Source organism: Aquila chrysaetos, chromosome 11 (genome assembly GCF_900496995.4).
Source record: "Aquila chrysaetos chrysaetos chromosome 11, bAquChr1.4, whole genome shotgun sequence".
NCBI classification, from domain to species: Eukaryota; Metazoa; Chordata; class Aves; order Accipitriformes; family Accipitridae; genus Aquila; species Aquila chrysaetos.
This window is the reverse complement of record NC_044014.1, coordinates 35710247-35731491: the sequence shown is the minus strand read 5'-3', so window position 1 is coordinate 35731491 and position 21245 is coordinate 35710247. Positions and strand designations below refer to the sequence as shown.

At 42.2% G+C, this 21245-nt stretch overlaps 1 protein-coding gene across 2 annotated transcripts; it reads right to left on the bottom strand.

The window, feature by feature from the left end:
- Window positions 1-737: 737 nt before the first annotated feature.
- On the bottom strand, window positions 738-20478 carry ATAD1 (ATPase family AAA domain containing 1). 2 transcript variants are annotated; one of them, XM_030030219.2, is made up of 10 exons: window positions 20356-20478; window positions 17870-18045; window positions 16096-16194; window positions 15695-15815; window positions 13832-14032; window positions 12574-12680; window positions 9564-9653; window positions 7407-7457; window positions 4289-4425; window positions 738-3746 (listed from the first exon to the last, which is right to left on the bottom strand). In XM_030030219.2, the coding sequence occupies exons 2-10, from the start codon at window positions 18029-18031 to the stop codon at window positions 3626-3628; spliced, it is 1089 nt and encodes a 362-aa protein (XP_029886079.1). In that variant the 5' UTR covers window positions 18032-18045; window positions 20356-20478; the 3' UTR covers window positions 738-3625. The 2 variants fall into 2 exon arrangements, with proteins under 2 accessions (XP_029886079.1, XP_029886080.1); XM_030030220.2 differs by lacking the exon at window positions 20356-20478 and adding an exon at window positions 19622-19694.
- Between the last annotated feature and the right edge of the window lie 767 nt (window positions 20479-21245).

The window sequence follows — 21245 nt, the reverse complement described above, 5'->3', positions numbered from 1 at the left end:
GTAATTTTGGGGGGGGAAATTACAACCACATGGTTCATCTGGGGCTGTGACAGGTCTGTAGCAGTGGGAGCCCCTGCCTGGTTCTAGCCTTGCATGCTCAGTGCCTGGGGTGGGGTGAGGGCTGGGCCAGCGAGCAACAAGGCTGACCACAGAGCCTGTGTCCTTTCAGAAACCTCATCTAATTTACCTTTTTTGCTGTCTGGACTGGGTAGCATTGAACAAGTCACACTTAAACATTGTGACTGCGCTGTCTTCTGTGCACCTTTTAGCTGCTAAAACCCTGCAGAAATAAGGGATGATGCTGCATCACTTGGTCTCTTCCCCGCAGACTTGCTGGAAAGGGTCTGGGGGTCTTGGAGAGCACCACAGCCTATGCTTCCTTGCTTTGGGACTGACAAAGGCAGAGCTTGCAAGCCCTGCTAGCCTCTGTTCAATGGAGCTGAAGGCCCTTGGCCACTGGCCTGCGCCTGCCCTAGCTGTGCCCTCTGCTCATCTTGCCGGGGCTCCTGGCACCCTGCTCACCCAGAGCCATCCCCCGCAGCACCCTGGGTTTCACCCTTGGCTGCCTAGCTGCCACATCCCGGGCTTCCCAAGCACCAGGCAGGGAAAAGATGCCCTTGTCCAAGCCAGTCTCCAAAAAAAAAAAAAAAACCAACAAAACCCCCCTGTATTTACAGAATTCAAACATGGACACACTGGCAAAGGTTACAGACAACAAATCAACAAAGACACAGAGCAAACAAACACCACATTTATTTACCTGTTACTTAAGACTACTCCAAAGATTTCTGTTTGCGCTGCAGTATCAGACTGGCAAGATACAGCCCAGGGACAATTTAGGTACAGTCTGTACTGTACACAGTGTCTGCTGCTGACCGCTACAGCTGAACAGGTCCTGAGCACATTATTTGCCTGCTGGGAATGTCTATGCCTCTTCCTGCCAGCGGATTCCACCTTTAAACCCCCAAGAAAGACCTGTTTCACATGGCACTTTGCATTACAACTCAGAGCTCAGTGCTGGAGACTAGATCAGCCTCAGCCCACGCCTGTGAAACAATGCTCGGTTTGGGCAACTGGCCCTCGAGCCGCAGGAGAGGGGTTAGGCTTGTCCCTGCTCTAAGGAGAGGCAGGATCAAACGGTGAGGAGCCTGGACCAAGCCCCTGGAGACCGTGGAATGAAAGCGGCCACGTTCCTGCATGACAAACCCCACCGCTTCCCCACCTTTTGAGCAAGCTGCCAAGAGGATCTGCGCTTTGACAAAGACTCCCAAAGCAGCAGCAGGAGCGGGCAAGTATGGAAAAGTCCTTGGAAAAGTGGAAATCGCACTCCAGCTGTGGGAACTGTCCTCAGGGGCAATTACAAATAACCTCTTGCGCCTCTGCAAATCAGTCCCTGAAACCCGCAGCAATGCATTACAGGCATGAGGTAAAGGCAAGATCCAGCCAGCATGCAAACAGCCAGGTTTTTGGAGAAACACCCAAACCGGAGTGACTAGAGGATGTCCCCAGCATCTGCAAACAAACAGTGAAAGGTTTGTTCCTATTCCTGTGCGCTCAGTTTGACATTTAAATTTGCTTGAGAACACACTTTGCACTCACTCTATTAAATTATTAAGATGGCATTCTTCGGCTGCCCACACGAGGTCTTCACTAAGTAGGAAGCACCTTGAAAAAAAGGAGGCGGCGCAGGACAAGCTGCATTATTGCACCAGCCTGGCCTTTCTCAGGTGTAACAGCTACCGCGAGGGGCTGGGAGAACATCGGAGTCAGAGCAGGCACTGAAAACAAACTGAATAGCTGGAGACCTGCATCAGGCACACACATAATTCAAACCTCCCAAGAAACCAGCTTCCAATAAAAGTAGCACGATTTGCATGTTTAAGGCTAGTGCTTGAACTCGGGCTCTCCCAGAGCTAGCGCTGGCTTACATCACTTCCTAACATGACTAGTGGGATTAGCATTCCACACACCCCAGACTTTTTAGATTTCCACAGCCCAGTACTTCTGGCATGCCTAACGTCCTACATCCTTGTGTTAGAGCAACATGCATTTACCATAGACCTTTTACCCCCATATCAAAAAGCAAAGCAATTATTAAATTATTAAAAAACCTCCCCCTGTTTGGTACCCAAGGAGATTAAATCAGGTCAAACCCACCTGCTGCATTACACAACCAGCATGCCAGACAAAGGGACAGCAATGAGAAAGCTGCGCTTAACAGAAATTGGCACCAGCACCTGATACTCTCCGATGGCCACCTCCAGCTGTCTTTGGTTTACTTTGCAGTGCATTTCATTTTACATCCTTATCTCGTTTTCAGTGCTTACCTTCCCTCGATAGCTAGCAGAGCTGTGACACAGCATACCACCCCAGGGGTTTGAACAATTCCGATTATGTACTTGTGTTTAATTAGTGCACAATTCGTAATATTGTAAGAAGAAAAATCAAGTTCTTGAAAGCCTACTGACAATAACTTTACCAAAACACTGTTGCCACTTACATTTTTTAACCCTTTGCCTTTATCACCACGTAACGTTACATGAATTTACTAAAACTGTTACCAGCAAGTACAGCAGAACATTACCAAGTCACATTTATAAACCTAAAACCCATTCTCTTCTCTTCAATTTCGCAGATCAGAGCACGTGACAGAGCAAAACATCACAAAACGACCCCCCTCACCCCGCGCCTCAGAGCTATGCGCATGACACTTCATGGTACAATGCCACGGTGCAGAAGTGGGTCTTCAGAGGAGGTTAAATAGCAGCAAGCCCTCGTTACAATGCATAATAGATCAGAAAGCCACAATTTCAGAGAGCTTATAATATGTGGGGCTTTATGAAAGACCAGTTAAGATTCTACTCTAATTACTCACATCAAGGGAAAAATAAAAATAAAACCAGCATTTGTTTAAAAAGCCTCAAAAAGCAGAATTCATACAAAATGAAAAGTATTCAGACATTTTTACAGCAGTTTACTATCTTTACTAAATGGCACCAGATTTCAAGTGGTAATGTGAAAGAAAAGTCAGTAACGTTTCAATTTGCCTGAAAGTTATTCTAGAAGCAGAATTTCTATCTTCATATTTGCTGCTAAAAGGAAGAAGTAAGTGTGAATTGAGTATTGACGAATCTTTAATCTATACATCTTCTGATTTGGTTTGATTCAGTAAGTAGAAAAGATTTTCCATACTCAAGTTATCTACAGATTATGTCTATATATAAAAAAAGGTGTGGATATATACATTTAATACATACACACACACTCGTACGTATATACACAAACTGGTAATGGATCGTCTCCCCTCCACACCGGTGACCCGCTGAACCCATGCACCACGTCAGAACCTGCTTTAAGGCTACACAGTGTATTGAGTATGGGACAAAACACAGGCAGTTGCTCTTGGTCTGGGCTATAATTGTTCCACTTCATGATCTATTGTTACACTTCTAGTTGCGCATGACGGAATTTCAATAACTTAGAATTTGTTGTATAAAAACAATTCCAGAAACAGAACTCCCTTATTCAAGGAACATCCCCGCTCCCACCCCCGACATTGTTTTTGCTAACTGATTACAGAAGTCAAACTAAATCACATCAGAAACTGCAAACACACTCTTTTGTCTTAATCTAAACTAACATGCATCAAAACATTCTGCAGTGTGGCATCCTTTGATTTTCTCATCTTCTCAATTGCCCTGTGGAGATCCTGTTGCTGCACAGGCCGAATTTCATCTTCATCATGGCTTTAAAAGAGAGAAAGAAAAAAAGCAAGATTCAGGTGCTGTGTAACAGCTATTCAAACAACGAGAAGCAATCACTGACAATAGCAGCTCCGACATGGATCCAGCACTACACTGGAAACACGCCCCTGTCCGTGCATGTATTACCAGCAAGTATGGGACATCATCAGAGGAACATCACAGCAAGTGGAGTTACGTGCGTGCAAGAGCGTTACCAGCATGTAAGCCTGGTAAATACAGTGGAGTAATACCACTTGCTGGCACAGGCCACCTCAAGCTTGACACCTTGGAACAAACAGTCTTATTTTCATAGTCAAAATGAATAAAGGTAACTTACTTGTTCGGGTTTTTTTGTTATATAGTGGCAACTTGTCAAGAAAAAGAGAACCTCTTGCTTTCTGTTAATCACAGCAAGGTTTTTTAAACCTCTATAAATTCGCAATTCAAATCAGAAAATTCAAACTAATAATTGGGACAGTGTGTAGCACCAGGAGCATTCACAGTTGCTGTTCAGCTATCGTAACAGACAGAATAAAGACACATACGTCTCTTCTTCACAGGCAGAATTAACATATTCCCTGACACAGAGGAGTGCTGCATCCCGGCACATTTCTTTCAGATCACTGCCTGAGAAGCCATCGGTCTCTTTAGCAACTTCTAGGAGATCTACATGCCTGTCCACCTGTCAAAAAAAAACAAACAAAAAACCAAAACCAAAAACAAACAAACAAAAAAAAAACACCAAAAAAAACCCAAAAAAGGTCAGAGCATGAGAACTCTGAAGTTATTTACTTTGTTCACCCAGGACAAGAAAGTCACCTCCAAGTATTTTTACCTGCCCTAAGAAGATCTTTTTCAGCCTTGACTTCTTTTGAGAACTAAAAGAAAATTATTAACTTACACTTTGAACCCTCCAAGTAGTTCATTTAATTAAATAAAACTGATGCTTCATCTCATAAAACTCTGTAGCTGATTAAGAAAAAAGAACAGGCAACCGAAAGTGCACCATCATATCGGTATATTCTGTTACTGACAAAGCCATTTTGGAAGCCTACTGGATGGCAAAAACTGGATCACAGAAATAATGACCAGTTTTCCCAAATGCCCAAACAGGTTTCCTGCAACAACACTGCGTTTTTTGGTAAAAGGCTCGATCAGACCCTACGTGCTATCTTATCTATAGACAACAAACACTACCCAGCGGGTCTCCTTTCACAGCCACAGCACTTTTTTCACATTATTTGAAAGAGTGCATTTTGTTTTCATGAACATATCTTTTGACCAGTAACACAGCAAGGCTGGAAAAAGTTCCCGTCACATTTATGTTTTGTTGTTGCCACCTTTCAGTGCAGAATAAGAAGTTGAAAAGCAGTCGTTCACTATCGCAGCAACTCAGTTGTCTGTGGAGTTACTGAACAACTGCTCCTACTTTATACAACCACAAAATGGGGAACTTGGAGGCAAAATAAAATGTCTAACTCTGTGCACTGGATCAGACTGAACTCTTTCCAGCCGAGACCCCATGTTTTTTCAGTCTGTTTACAGAATCTCTGATAATAGCCCCTTTCAGCATATTTTCCAATGCATCAGTATTTCCCTTTCAAAAAGTTAAAGCCAAACTAGTCTAGTAAAAGGCTGGAATTATGGGATGACTTCTTCTAAGAGGGAAACTATTCTGTGGTGATGAAGGCAAAGCCCCAAGTGTAATCTTTGCTGCTTCCCACTACCCCTTCAACCCGTGCACTCCCCAGGATAACCCAAGAATGCACCAACATCCACTGAGCACCCTTCCAATTCCCGCCATTCCTCCCACTTTTTTTGAAAGACAAGGGTTACAGTGATACTGTCCTGTTGGCTTGTCTCTTGAGCTTGTACCTGAGCCCCAGCTCCCCGACCTATGACTCAGCATGCAGTGCTCTGGTTTGGGTCTGGAGTGAGCCATCTGGCTTACACCAAAGTGCCTCCGACAGACACTACAGCCCGGCTGTCTTGAAATGCTTTGCTTTAAAGCATCATCCTGCACAGAAATACCAAAGCCAGTACCAGTCAGCTGTGGATCTGCAATGTGTTTGCTCAGTGTCAGGCTGAAGGCCATCAAGAATTGAATGGAGCAGCACAGCTGAACAAATAGAAAATGAGCATGTTGTATAGCAGGCATTAACAAGGATTTCCCTTCAAGTGAGAAAGAAGAAATAAGATTTTAAGACAGGCAGGGAAAACAGAGGGCATGACTACACCTGTCATGTGAAGGACTGCCAGGAAGTTTGTCACCCTGGCTGGAAATAAGCTGGGCTTGAGAGATCCAATTCCTCCTCCTACAGGATAACCAATACAGGCTGATTTCCCACCACCCCACACGCCCCGAAAAATGTTATTTATGTGGCTGTGATTCACTGTGATATACCTTGTGTTCTTTCAGGTCCATAATCAGGAGCCAATTTATGTTTCTGCTGAAGGCCTTAAGGCCAAGGTGCTGCAACTCCCAGGCCCAGGTGCTGAGGCAAAGGAGACAGAGTCCACTTGCATGTGAGGGCTGGGTGGCTGCAGATATTCAGGGAGCCTGGATAAAGGTCTATTATTTGGCACAACTCCCTAACAGCTCTTGAAAAGAAATCTGAAAGTCTGAAGTCTGAAATCACCACTCGCAAGAGACGTTTTAGTTTGTTTGAGATTTTCTGCAAATAGGTCAGCTCTTCCTCCACAGCTCCTTTGGCATTTCATATCAGTTCTGTTTTCATACCTACGTCTAGTACTTTGCAAAAAACCCAACCTATATCCTAATCCTATATAAACAATCCAAAATGACCATTTGCAAAGTATCATCCCCAATATCTCAGCCATTTGCAGTGATGAGCTGTGATTTTTAGGCCTCTTAAAAAATGTAAGCTGGTTTTACTAACAAATGATATTTATTAGGATAGACCTGAATCAAGAGACACTTTGCAATATTAACTTCAAGACAAATTAGTGCTGCAGACTACATTTGGCAGGAACCTCTGATAACACAGGTCCCATATCCTGCCAACAGACACGGTACCAGATGTGCTCACAGCTACTCCTTCCCCTCATCTTGGAATGCAGATGGTGGCACAAACACCATACAATATTAGTAACAATATCTATAGTAGCTTTCCTCTAAAGGAAATACGAAGTAGGGATCAAAGTGCAAAAAGCAGCACTGTCAAAAAATGTCATTCCTCCTTTCTTGGCTTGAGCCAACAGACTGTACAGAGTTAAAAAAAATCAGTATCTCTTCTCCCTGCTTCATGATGTCTTGAAATTTTTTTCACTGATCAAAGTGATTTCCAAATACGATTCACCTTCAGCATCTTTAGAGATAAATATATTATCTTATTATATAACAAGAAAATGGAGACTAAGAAATTAAGTAATTTTCCTCGGAGGTGGTGATTCACCACAAAAGCCAAGACTGCTGCCCTGACTGAGGCTCGTGCTTAAAGCAGTAGGCAACTCTACTGCTTTAATTGAACGCCACACCTAAAACCACGAAAGATTCCTAAATTATAATCAGAAACACCCTGGTAGATAATCTCTACCTTACTCCAAGACAGTCAATTATAAAATATGTTTTCTACAACTCCAGAGCTTGCACTCATGACAACAGTAATAAGGCAAATTAACCATTAAAAGAAGTCTACTTACATTTTCATTTTTCAAAATTAGCTTCAGGATTGCTTCTCGTTGTTTCAGAGCCTTAAACAAAAGAGTTTAAAGTTACTAGAGTACAAAAATAAACATATGTAACACCTATCGATTTTGCACAGCGTGGGCTTTCAGTCACAACTGAGTGACACAAGCTGGTCCCTCAAACATGAGGTGTGATACATGCTAAGGAAACCTATCTGACGGCAAATCACTCAGCAAAATGAGATCTAGGGTACTCTGACTACAGGAGCACATGAAACTAAACATTTGAGCATATACATTTACACTAACTACAGGGAAAGGGAAAATGCACTGACATTTAGTCTTACTTTGCCCTAAGTGAAAGCAGCTGTCTCCAAAGATTTCCCACCATCTTTAACGGAGGGCAGACTCTCTAGATCTAAGGGATGCTTTCAACACTTTGCTAAATCAGATGAAGAGGATAAACTGTTCTGCTTAAAAAAAAAAAAAAAAAAAAAATTTAATTCTACAGATAATGCTTGGGAAATGTTAAGCAATATAACATACTGTGATGAGGTTACTGAAAGAAACAGTTAAGTAGTGAGCATATCCTTAATAGCATGGTAAAACACAGGCAGCAGAGACTCTTTTTTGTGTCTCCCAAAACCAAATTTGTCCTAAATTCACTTTCATTGTTAAAAAGGGAAAAAGCTACCCCATAGATATTCTGAACAGTTCATACTCTGTCTCAAAAAATACTTCTTCCATTTCCCCCTGCCTTGCAGATAATTTCTTATAAGTAATTTTGGGCACCTTAATCTCAAACTTAGTTATAAAATCTGCAAGGCTTTAGCTACTCTACAGCGATACTACCTGTGCACACTTCCAACCCACAGCACACAAAAATTATCTTGGCCCTCAATAAAAGAGTTGTAGCCAGTCTTGGTTGTATCGCAAAGTACCGCAGACAAGAACAAGAGACAAGCAGTAAGTTGATGATGTGGCTGTAGCAGGATAAGGAAAATTACGTGTCTGTGCCCTAAACGACACCTCCTGTTGTAATTCTGATCCTGGGAGAGGGAGCCAACCCCTGTAATATCCTGAGGCGCTGTTACCTGCAGATAATTCACCCTTCTAACGACAGTTATTGATAGAAAGACATGATAAAGTACTAAAATACACATCCTTGCCCATTACTAATTCAAGGAAAACTTGAAGATGAGTAAGGTGTATGAAACCCTATGAGCAGGCATTGCAGAAAAGCAGTTACTAGGTTATAAATGCTTTGTTTCAAAAAGTATCCGCCCACAAGGAGTTGAAAGCCAGTTCAAACACGATGGGTCTGGGAACATTACTACTCTCTTGCACAATAATAGGAGTTTTACTCCTCCAGTTCTGTCTCTAAGTTTCTGCAAAAAATGAATAATGAAGGGTATTTCTGTAGCCAGAAGGGAATAATGACAACCACAACTGAAGTCTTTATAATACTGATATAAAAAATGTCTTGTGATATCCCTAAGTGTTCAGACGTGACTAAAATGCCTTGAAAAAGATGGCAATAGCAAAATGTATAGGAAGGGTAACCTTGTGATGGCTAGCATAACTGATAAAGACCAAACTCTGCATGTTTGGCATAAATCTTAAGTGGAATAAAAACAGTTTTCCAGATTGCTTGCAGCGCCTGACTGTGGAAAGGCTTGAGAAGAATGTAGGCTTTGGTATGCAGATCTCATTCCCTCTTCTCCACTTGAAAACAAAATACTATGTATTGAGACCTGCTTCTTGATACCATCTGACCTGTGTGCCACTCTCCCTGTAGGCAAGTGTGTGCAGTTGCTTCTGTGCTTTTTGTGATTGTTTTCAAGTTAAAACTAAGCTCTTTCTAGAGCATGGTGTCTAAGCCCCTCCATTCTTACAGATGAAGAAAATAGGTGGGAAGCTCTCAGAGTACATGGAGTTGTTTCAGGTAAAAGACCCAAAGAATCAAGATTTCTGTAAGCAACTTCACCTTAAAAAGCAAAGTTCTATACGTGCTTCTAAAAAATTAAACCCAGATCAAAATAATACACTATTTCTTTGGAAAAAAAACCAAACCAAAACCAAACCCCGAAACGTACATTTCCTGGCTGATAAGGCACCTGCCTGCAGCTCAGCCACTAGGCACACTGTTCAGGCAAACCTGGCGCGACTTACAGGTTGGTTGATGTGAAACCGGGTCGGCATTCTTCTCATGATTGCAGAGTCAAGATCCTGAGGACGGTTGGTGGCTCCCATCACTATTACCTGTATATACCAACAGAAAAAACTAGTCAGCCTGAAACCAGCTTTTGAAAACATTGCCGTATTGGAGTTTCAAAACCAAACATGTGATTCTTCCACGCTTATCAAGAACATCGACATTTAAAGAAGTTACATAAGGTTTCTTGGTACCCATTTCAGCAACTGGATTTAAACAGGCAGCTTAAGAGAGCATTGGTGCCACAGATTACCAGCTGGGTGGAGATTTTTACATTAGTCTGAAGCCTTCTGAGCCCAATTTGAAAGTTCAAACTCTAAGCAGTAACCCAAAACTTCTGCTTATAAGTCCTGGCGATGTCTCTTTAGTTCCTGGTGGTCTGGAAGGTATTGATAAGGTATTAAGAAATGTGGCAGTTCTGTGCTGTGTTGAAAAAAGAAAGGCAATCAGTTCACCAGGACGACCAAACTGGCAGCTTTTGCATGCACTAAAATGTTGCTTCTTTTTTTTAAGCACTAAAAAAAAGCATTAAAAGTCAGTAAGAACCTATACGCACTGGTATACTGTAACAGCAGTGCATTAGATGTGTACAAGCCAAGTTCAATACAAGGAGAGTATTTACCTCATTTGACTGCATTCCAGTTATTAGTTTAAGAACAAATTTACTTCCCATTCACATCAGCCTTGCTTTCTCATTTGTTATTGTAAGTTATGTACATTGTAATATCCAGTCACGAAAGTAGAAAGTGTCAGGGAAATTAATCTCATATCAATAAGGTTTCCTGACATGCTTCTGGTCTTTTGGCTGGGGTCACTGTTCTGCAGCAGCCCCTGGCCAGGCTGGGTTTCATGTCCCGGAGCAGAGTCACCCTGCCACCTAGAGGCTTAATTACACGGTGGCAAATTGCTACGCCCAGAAAAAGCCAAAAGGTGCATTTTTTGCCAAGGCTCCGGCAGTCTTCACTTTCTAGATAGCATTACACATGCAAGCGCTTTGCGCTTGCCTGCGTGCCAAACACAAGCTAATGTTTGGCTGAGTTGCCTCTTGCAAAGAGGCATCACCATACCCATGCTGTACTTCCCCAGGATCTGCATCAAGGCCCAACGTTGGACCCAAAGCGTTGCCCCTCTGCGTCCCCGGAGCTGACAAGCCTTCCTAAAACTGGCTCTGTCTGCAGGTTCCGTGAATGTGGGACCCCCACAGGGCACAAATGCGGCTGTATGGCGCTTCCAGACTTGAACTGTCCCTTCAAGCAGCACAGCTCTGTTTTCCAGGCACTGTGCCCCAAGTTCCTGCCAGACTCAAGACTGTATCCTTGGCAGGTTTAGCCCAAAGCTGAACATGCTTTTCAGGTGCAGTCAACACAGGAACAAATAACATTCATCACAACACTTACTTACAATTTCCTCCTAGCATTTGGAATTTTTGTTACTGTAACAAAAGCCAAATTTAATCCTTATTCAAAGGAAATTTGTTTGGCAAGAATCAGACAAGCAACCCAAAGCTCCCAAGTAAACATTTGTAATTAACGAAAGAGTCCAGCGAGCTGGCTGTCAAAAACTGAGACAATGCAAATGTCAAAACCATTGCTTAAAGAAGACTTCCTTAATTGCAATGACATCTCAGGGAGGAGCCTGAAGTATGGTATTGAAACAAAACACTCCTGCTGAAAAACTCCCCAGAAACCTGAATCAACCCCTGCAGTGTCCCCAGCCAATTGTTTGCATTGCATTTTACTTCAGTGGCCCCCTACCCTGAAGAGGCGTACGAGTAAAGGACAGGAGTGACGTGTTCAGGCACTGCATGCTGAATGCGAGAGATGGGTAAGAGCGTTGTCTTACTGCAGAGAATGAACAATTTGACTTGCTCCAAGAAGTTGTCAGTATATTGGGAAAAAAGATAATACATTCAAACACCGGAAGAAATGTGTGCTTGCAAGATCACATTAGCTTCCAGTTAAAGTGTTCATACCATTGGCCTCTTATTAATGGTAAGCAAACACTCTGCTTTAAAGCTCCTCAGTACATATATTCACTGTGTTCTAATCAGTTTTTAAAAAAATCAACCGAAAAAAATCTTTAGCACAAGCTTGAGAGAGGAGGAAAAGCAGATTTTACAAAGAGTTAACGGAGGTCAGAGCATTGGAACTCATTCACAAAAATAATATAGATTAAAAAGGTTGAAAATTTTAAAATTGAAGAAAAAAACATCCTTTTCAAAGGCCTTAAAGAGATTCCTCCAGGTGAAAGTTCAGAAACACACCAAGCAGGCTTTGTCTATGCTACATTCAAGTCATTTATTTCATAAATATTTTTGTTTGTTTGTTTTTACAGCACCAGCAGCTTTTTTATTTTTTTTTCCCTCTCCAAAATATAATATTTCTGTTGAGATTATGGGAGGGGGACAGAAGCTTACAGGAATAATGGGATGAAAGCACGGCTCCATTTAACAGAATTTGTCTTTTGATAGCATCAATTTCTCTACCCTTTCAGATTAACTCCAGAGTCTAATGTTTGTCTTATGCTAGTCCAATGCTTTTCTGGAAACAAGCCAACCAACCTGCAACTGGGATGAATACTCAGATCTTTCAATACCTTTCCTGAAATCAGAGATTCACTTCATCTGAAGAAAACATTGCTGACAAAACGTTTTTCCAAACAGTTTAAAAATTCCCAATTTTGGCAGCTCAAACTATACAGCTATATTACTGAGACTTAAGATGCTTCTGAAAATAACACTTCTTAACTAAAACCAAAATACTTAAAAAAAACCAGTCTTCTCAAGAAGAAAAATGATCTATTATTATAACTCATCCCATTCCCATAATATACTGGTAATCACTGACAGGTAAAGGAATTCTTTTGGCAATTATTACTACGTGCAATCTGCTACTCTTCCCAAATGGCTCAATGCACAATAACCAAGGGAAGAATCACATTACTTTTCTTGTCATCCTTTGTACTTACTTGGCAGTTATAATCGGTGTCCAGTCCATCCCACAGACTCATGAACTGAGCTTTCATCATAGCTGTAGCTTCATGGTCAGAACTCGATCGACTTCGTAAGAAGGAATCTGTATTAAGGGATTCAGTATAGCAGTTTACTTTCAAGCCTGCCATAGAAACTATGCTGTTTGATTCCTCACGTGCAGACTTGTGCTATTCTCTACCTTGTAAATACTTTTTTCGATAAACATTTTCAACAGATGAAAAGTATTTCTTACAATGAAGAATAGGAAAGCAGAATCTCACCATACTTTTAAGCACATCTTTTAAACTACCTTACATGAATATGTACCTATCACACAAGACTGTCCCAAATCTTGTGCTCCAATTTTTCACTTTCCTGAATTCACTGAAAGTGTAACTTTCACCTTAATTTCTCATGCAGAGATGGAAGCATTCAGAGTCTGGCAAGCTAGAAGACACCAAAGCACAGGAGAACAGCAAGCTGCAGGACTAACGTAAAGTAGGCTATACACTTCGTTATGCAGACCTCTAACTCTGCTAGTGGTTGCCTAAAGAATTTCCAACATCTAGAAAAACACCACATTTTTTGCACCCAAACAAAAGGATAAAAAGCATCTTGAAAATGTAGCCCATTCATAAACCTAAACTGTGGAAAGAGCAAAAGCTTTGTCAGCTCTGTTTCTGCAAAACATACAACTCGCTCTAAGAAGCACCAGTGCTACAAGACAACAAGCAAGTTTAAACTGACCTGCTCAAGTTCACAGGGACTTCAACACTAATGTGACAAGTCCAAATGCACCAAACAACTGGCACCTTTGCTGTCTTCCTAGCTGAACCTCCCCTCCTACTTCTTCAGCCTTATTAAACTATTATTCCTGAGCTCTCCTAAACCCGTATTTTCTTTTCCCTTATGCGCCCTCACGGCAAAAGCGTTGAAGTGTATTTGGTGATGGGTTTCCTGAATAAGGAGTTCCCTTGACAGAAGAAAAGCTTTCCTCATGGACCACCTTAGCCCAACCAAAAATAAGCAGCAACTTGTTCTACTTGTAATTTCCTCCACTAACACGAGGAAGAAATACACTGGTTTTCCTAGTTTGCCACCATTACTTTACAATACTATTTATATTGCTAAACCTTGTTCCATTATCACTCTTTTTAAGGAAAAGATGACAGTAGATCAATATACCCATCAACTTGAACCTACAGTTTAATGTCACTCTGCTATAGTTACTTACAAAAAAAGATAGATTTTTACCTATTTCGTCAATAAAAATGATGGACGGTTGGAGCTTTATAGCAAGGGAGAAGACAGCAGCAGCCAGTTTTTGAGACTCTCCATACCATTTGTCCGTCAGTGTTGAAGGCTGGAGATTGATAAATCGACAACCTGCTTCCTTTGCTGTAGCTTTGGCAATCAGCGTTTTGCCACAACCAGGAGGACCATAGAGAAGTACTCCTGCAAAAGTAATGGTGTTAATGCTCTCTGGTCGCTGTACAGAAAACATGCTTTAGTATGACAGACCTGATAGTGTCCAGGCGTGTATTTTATCCAAGTTTTAAAAGATAAGAAACCAAGTTACACAGTGTTCCATCAAATCAAATACAGAGTTATTTAAGATATCCTTATTATAAAATTAAAGCTAAGAATATCTAAAACCAGGTATGGTGAAATTGAAGGGAGACATTTGTCTGAAAGATTACTTCTATTACTGTGACTATAAAGGTTACATAAAACTAAAACCCTTTTTACTTCCTGTAAGCATTTGACAGGCCTTGTTTATAGCCAGTTTCAGCCTTGCTAATAAAACTTAGCACAGAGGGGTAGAGAAAAAAAAAAAAAAAAAAAAAAAAAAAAAAGGAGCCCACAAACATTTTAAACAAATTACTCCCAATTAAATATGACATTTCATATTATTTTTAAACTTGTCATAGTGAAAGAATTCACAGTAGTGTTTTTCTAACATAGTTGTAAAAAAAACAATTTAAAGAAAAAAAATTAAGTCAAACAAGCCTGAAACACAGAGAATTACTAGGGTTTTTTTTCTGTTCATGTCACTGACAACCACAAACATAACTACTCTGAAGCAATGACTTCCTATTAACACATGGTGCAAGCCACTAATAAAACTGGGGAGCTTGCCCTATATGGAAAGTCCACTTTCAAAAGATAAATAAAAAATAATTTTTTCCTTCAGCTTATTAGATCATGACATTAAAGTAATTTTCCAGACAGTTTCAATTTGTGACTTAAACAGAAAGTAGCCTGGAAAAACTAGACCAGTTACAAAAGTGCTTCATTTTCCATCACTTAGGACACGAAACTGAGATGCTCACAGATATAGGCAGTAATTAATAATTTTCAGAGAACTTTCAGAAGACAATATTCCAGGGATCAGAGCAGTAAAGATAAACTTTGGCATTTTCTCCAACATTTTAGGTTCAAATTCTGCTTGTCTGCAGTAACATACAGCAAATATGGCTGTAAGCACTCCAGCAGAGAGAGTCCAACTTCTGCTTTACTGTTGGAAAGTTAATTTGTCACCCACCAGTTTCCTTACTGCCTCAACACTGTGCAACTCGACTCCAGAGAAAATCAAGAGATCTCCAGAATAAAAATTGGATCTCTGTCTTTTTGAATCACCAGAATTTCTAGGACTAGAACAGAGACATGACTGCAAGATTAGCTTATATTGACGTCTCATGTTTATGACTTATGTTTCTGTGACACTGTAGAAATATTAACGAAGGTTGCATACAAAGCTGTACAGCACAGTTATAGCTCACCTGTGCCAAAGGACAAGATGGGGTATAAAAAGAAAAAAAATTGACAGTGTAGGCAGTTAAAAATGCAGGTTACATAGATCAGTGCACCAAAATGTAACATCAATAACTGAAAAGCAATTATTGCTGCATTATTAAGACGAAACTTATTCACTAGAACTTGATTTCACGGCAAGAGAAGAGAAAAAACCTGAGGGTTTTCCCTGGCATCAGTCCTAATGGTTGCACTTCAGACTGGCAACCCACTTCCTCTTTCCTTTCTGGGTAATGGTAACTTTTTTTTCTTTTTTTTTTTTTTTTAATACCAACATATAAATCTGTAACATTTCCTTCCTACCTTTTGGTGGCTGTAAGAGCCTGGAATTCTCAAACAAGTATTTCTTCTTGATGGGCAAAATGACAGTATCTTTCAAATCTGTAATAACATCATCTAAACCTGCAATATCACTCCAGGTTACCTAATATGGAAAAAAATTATTAGAAATGATCACCATAGTCCCTGCCAACAAAAAATATCCACAAGCTTAAAAGTAGCGCAAGGCCTCAAAAAGAAAAAAGACGAGTGATTAAAAAAAACTCTGCTCTCAATGATGCAATTTTAGTTTTAAATTACAGAAATATTTTCTATGTATTTCCACAGATACATATATATGACAAATAATGTAATCCAAAGCCAAAATCAAGATCTTCCATGTCTGAAGTGCTTTCATCGGAGTAATGTGGAAAACAGTTTCTTACATGCATGCTAAGTGGGTCTACGAGATGTGCAGCAATACTCATTTCGTATTCAGTAAGCTTGACATTTTTCACTCCAATTTGCTTCATTAGTTTTTCAGCCTGGGGGAAATAAAATGCCAAGAATATCAGACAAAGAAACTGAATGCTTAAGTCAAAAATTAGTTTTTCAAGAACTGCTATTTGGAGTCTGAAAAGCTGCTCCAGAAGTCACATGTGAAAAGAAGTTAAATCTTTCTGAAGTAGAAGGTTCTGCTGTTTACTAATGACTTGTTGTCACTTGAGTGAAACTAAGTCATATGTCTCAGTTCCCAACAAATAAGCGTCACACCAGTCCTCCCACCCCCAAATCCACGAGTCATACATTATGACCTGAAAAGCAACCAAAATAAACATTAAGACACAGAGTTTGCTGTTCAGTACAGGTTTGCAGACACACAGGTAACCTCTATACAAAATCATTTCCATAATGTCTACAGGAGTTTTCTAAACTAATACAGGTATGTTACACTTAAAAACTTTCAGATGAAAATCCCGAAACTTGTTATTAAGTAGAACTCTAGAGTTCTTTCACATGCTTAATTATCTTCACTCACAATGCTGCAAATAATACGCATGGACTTTAATGGAAGATATAATTGTGTTATTATAAAAAGCATGCCCCCCCAAACCTCCACAGCACTGTATCAAGGAGAGATTAATATATTTGTAAGGAAAAAAAAAAAAAAAAGATAATTCACAGAAGTCAGTCAATTTTTTCTATGTATTCAATGTTTTCTTTTTTCCAATTTAAAAGGAAAAGTCATTTGTTGTGTCAACACGCTTTCACAATTCAGCTTCTCTTTATACTCAAACTTGTGGTTAAGTCTGACATGCTTTTGGGATATTGCAACCTCTTATATAATAGCTGGCACTAGCACAGATTGTGAAAGCTGATTTTTAAAGTGGAGCCAATTTTTTAACTAAAGATTTCATTAAAAAAGAAAACCCACCCAAAACAGAATTAGGTTACTCAAAACTGCTGTTTGAGTCCATGAAATTTGCGTCAGCCAGAAAACAAAAAAAAGTTGCAACATTTCCTTCAATACTTTCCAAAGGAAACATTTAACACTTGGTTCTGAAACGTACCTAAATCTTTTCCCAGAGCATTAACCCCCATGAATCATTCTAGTTCAACTTAAGCAATAAGGCTTTTCACTTTCTCTTCTCCCCTTTCAAGGACATTTTGACTGCTACTGGAGGTGGGGAGGGGAACATAGGGAGAGGGACAAAGTGCAAGCTATTCTTAAAAAGGCAACTGGACAGCAGTGTTCCTCTTTGTCATGAGTAACTACAGTCCCTGCCTCTGCCATTAAGTTGCCAAAAAGCAGCAGAGAATTACGTTATTTCTGCTCAAGGTATGAAAAAGCAACCAAGAGACTGAAGAGAGCATTATTTAATGCGACTGCTGCTTAGCAAAGTTGTCAGAAGCAGAAACGGCACTGGGACCACATACTTGCAGGTAATTAGAGACAACATCACGCTCCAATTCAACAGTTTTTCCACCACTTCAAGGTAGAGATTTTAACTTGTTATAAAATGTAAGCACTGAAAACACTAACAGCCTAGATCCTGAGATTTACTAAAAAATAATTCTAGGTTTTTTGATTATTCCACACGCTTTTGTTGATTCTTTTGTTGGTTATTGCAAGTCCAGTTTTCAATTAGCAGACTTCTCCGTATGAACAGTAATGAACCAGACAGCATTTCACAGAAATATTTATGAATAAAATCCTACCTGTTTCTGAGCTTCTACTTTTTGCTTTCTGGTCGGATCAATGGCATCAACCATCCATTTAATGGTAAAATATGTTACAGCACCAAATATGGTTAAACGAAAAATTAATCCAACCACTTCATTCCGGCTCAGGGGACGTGAAAATGCTTCAGCATGGACCATTTTGCCGTTTAACACTAAGTGCAGGGAGGAACAGAAAGAAAGAAAATTAAAGCTGAAAAAATATCTGCCTTGTATTTAAGCACCATTTTATAAAAACTATTTCCCATGCACACTGTGGGCATAAAGCTTACCATGAAGTTATAATGAAATATCTCAACAATAGCACAACCCCAACATATAAAAGCACATAAGATTAAAAAGCACAGCACCAAGTATAACGACAGTTTCATTTTCAGTTTCAGTAAAACAGAGAAAAAACAGCAGCAACAACTTGAGGCCTTCCTTCTTGATTGACTGCATGCAAAAAGGTCCTGATTTCACTGTTCCCTCAAGAAATCTGCATTCCTTTCAGCTATACAATAGCCAAAGTAATAAAGATTACTTTATTTCAGTGCCAAGTTTACATTTCCATTAAGGCTGGTGTTTTGTGACTGTTATTGCCCCAAGAATGCTAAGCCGTGGAGACAAAGTTAACTACATTATTTAAACAGGGAGTTCTTTTCCCCAAGAGGAAGTTTAAAGGAAAGGCACCCAATTGCCACATTAGGGAGCATTCAACGACTTGTATGTATTTGAATAAAATGAGGTTAAGAGCTGGAGCCTGCACCTAGCAGAATATATTTTGAGTTATTAATATCCCTGGGAAACTGAAAATGCTGGATGTGGCACACAGCTATCAAGGGAAAAGGCTGGCTGCTATACGAGCCAAACCCAGAAAGTACAGCACCTTCAAGTTAAGGAAGTGTGCTGCAGAGAGGAAAAAAACCCTTCCTAAAACATTGAAAAATGACTTATAAAATCGGGGTCCTCTTTCCCCAATCTACTTTCTCCTCAACTGGCGGGGTTTCCGCTTGAGAACCCCCAAAGCTCTCCTTGTTCACTGCCCGATTTTCCTGCTGCAAGGGCAAAATCAGTGGCAACTCCTTTGGCAGCTTCCAACACTCCCTGGCTGGTTTCCAAACTGAGCTGTCAGCCAGGGAAAAGCCGGACTACCTACAGCCAAGATATCCTTGAATTCCCCCTCACTTGGCTAGTGGTCGCGTTCTGTCGACCCCGTATTCAACTCAAGGCGATGCCATACCACAGATTCTGTTTACAAGGATTCAGCAGACTGGAATTAGGAGAAGTACCGTGATACATTTACCAAAAGACATCAACGGCTTGCTGCTATATTCCAGTGTGGATCACTAAAACAGTTTTGGATTTTTTAACTCTCCATTCTCTGTTTAGAAATTTAAGAATCAAGGCTGTTGCTGTGCGTACCTGCTTGGAAATCAACTAAAATTTGCCTGCTTAGGCATCTAAGCAAGTAATACAGCACGAGAAGATTCTGCATGCTGTCCTAAGCTTGATTTATTAAAACAAAAGTGCTATATATCGTAGAGTCATAGAATCATTTAGGCTGGAAAAGACCTTCAAGATCATCAAGTCCAACCATCAACCACACCCACTAAATATTCAGCAAACAAGGAAAAAAAGCTTCCAAAAAAGCCCCAAAAACTAGTGAAAAAAACCCACTTCTTATGCAACCCTTGCCCTGAATACCAAATGTAAGAAGAAGCTTTAACAGGGAAGAATTTTAAGCCCAACCTTTCTACATGAAGTTCAGATCGCCGAGATAAGGAGAAGGACAGGTAATTGAACAGCAAATTCTGGGTCCGTGGGGCTACCAGCGCGTTTTGGTTTAGCTCTGCCTGGCTGCACCCCGACGCTTCCAGCAATTAAAAAGAAACCAAAAGGAGAAGCGGTGCTGGTTCCCCTTCAGCTCCCACAGCGCAGCTAGAGGGAAAGTTCAGTTTCGGGTGGGGAACCCTCATCCTTCCCCGAGCCCTCGGGCAAGAGCAAACGATTCCCGGTCAAGGACTCGGCTCTACGCCCCCCCTCCCCCGCCCCGACCGGCGCAGCGGCCCAGAGCACGGGGCCGGTTCCCGACCGGGCCCCCGAGACCGACCGCTTCAGCCGCGGTCCGGGGCGGGGGGGGGGGGTGCGGAGGCCGGAGCTGACAGAAGGGAAGGGGTAGGGCCGGCCTGCCGAGCCCAGCCGAGCCGGCACCGGGGCGCGCCGCCCCGCTTGGCCTCCCGGGCCGCCCGCTGGGCCCCGGCGAAGGCAGGAGCAGGCCTCGTGGGTCCCCGGCCCCGCCGAGGACGCGGCGGCAGCGGCGGCCGCCCGGGGGGCGGCCATGGCGGCGCGCTGAGGCGAAGGCGGCACCGCAGAGGGCCGGGCCGGACCCGCCGCCCGTGACCTTCCCGCCGCCCGGCAGGTGCCGGCGCAGCGGCGGGAAGCGGCCGGCGCGCGGCCCCTCGCTTTCCCGCCGCGTTACTCACCCCTCGGGCTGGCCTCTCGGACGCACGGCCGGCGGGTCGCGGCGCGGCGGCGAGCGAGCGGAGGAAGGGGAGGAAGGCGGAGGAAAGCGAAAGCGGCGGCAGCGCGGGCCCGGGCTCGGCGGTGGCGCGTCCCGCGCTTCCCCGCTCCGGCCGGCTCCCGCCGCCCCGCACCAAGGTTCCGGCGCCGGCCCTCAGCCCGCCAGAGAAGGAGCCGCCGCTCCGCGCGGGCCCTGGACCTGGACCTGGACCTGGACCTGGACCTGGACCTGGACCTGGACCTGGACCTGGACCTGGACCTGCCCCGAGCCCAGCCTGCCCCGGCACCCGCCTCCTAATAAACACGCTCTCCGTCCCCTCTCGGAAGCAGCGGCGTTTCAGAGGCTGATAGCTCAAGCGTGGAACACGCGGAATTTGGCAGCTTTGTGCTGCTACAGGCGTCTGCCGGAATGAAAATCATCGAAATTTAAGAATTTATCAGCAGTTTACCAAAAGATACTGACGCAATAGTTTTCCCGTTGCAGCTTGTAATGAAAACAGTAAACTCGCTCTCCCCGTGTACAGTAACAGAAAAATGGCCAGAAAAAGGTTAAAATAAGGGGATCTCCAGCATAAGTGTAATTAATCCAAAGTTTGTGCAACTTCTCTTCAACCTTTCTGCTCCTGGGTCAATGCCACTGAAGTTCTGAAGCCCTTCACACCAAGCTTTGCTCCTAAGAGAGTCCCTTGTCACGTAGTCTTGTTCTTACCTGCAGTTCGTACATTGTCCAGGGGCTCCCTAACAAAATTCAGCCTGCTCACTGGGGATCGTAACTCATTTGTCAAGAGCAGTTAGCTTTTTATACAACACTTACTACGGGTTATTTTTAAACGTCATCCCTCGCACAGGAACG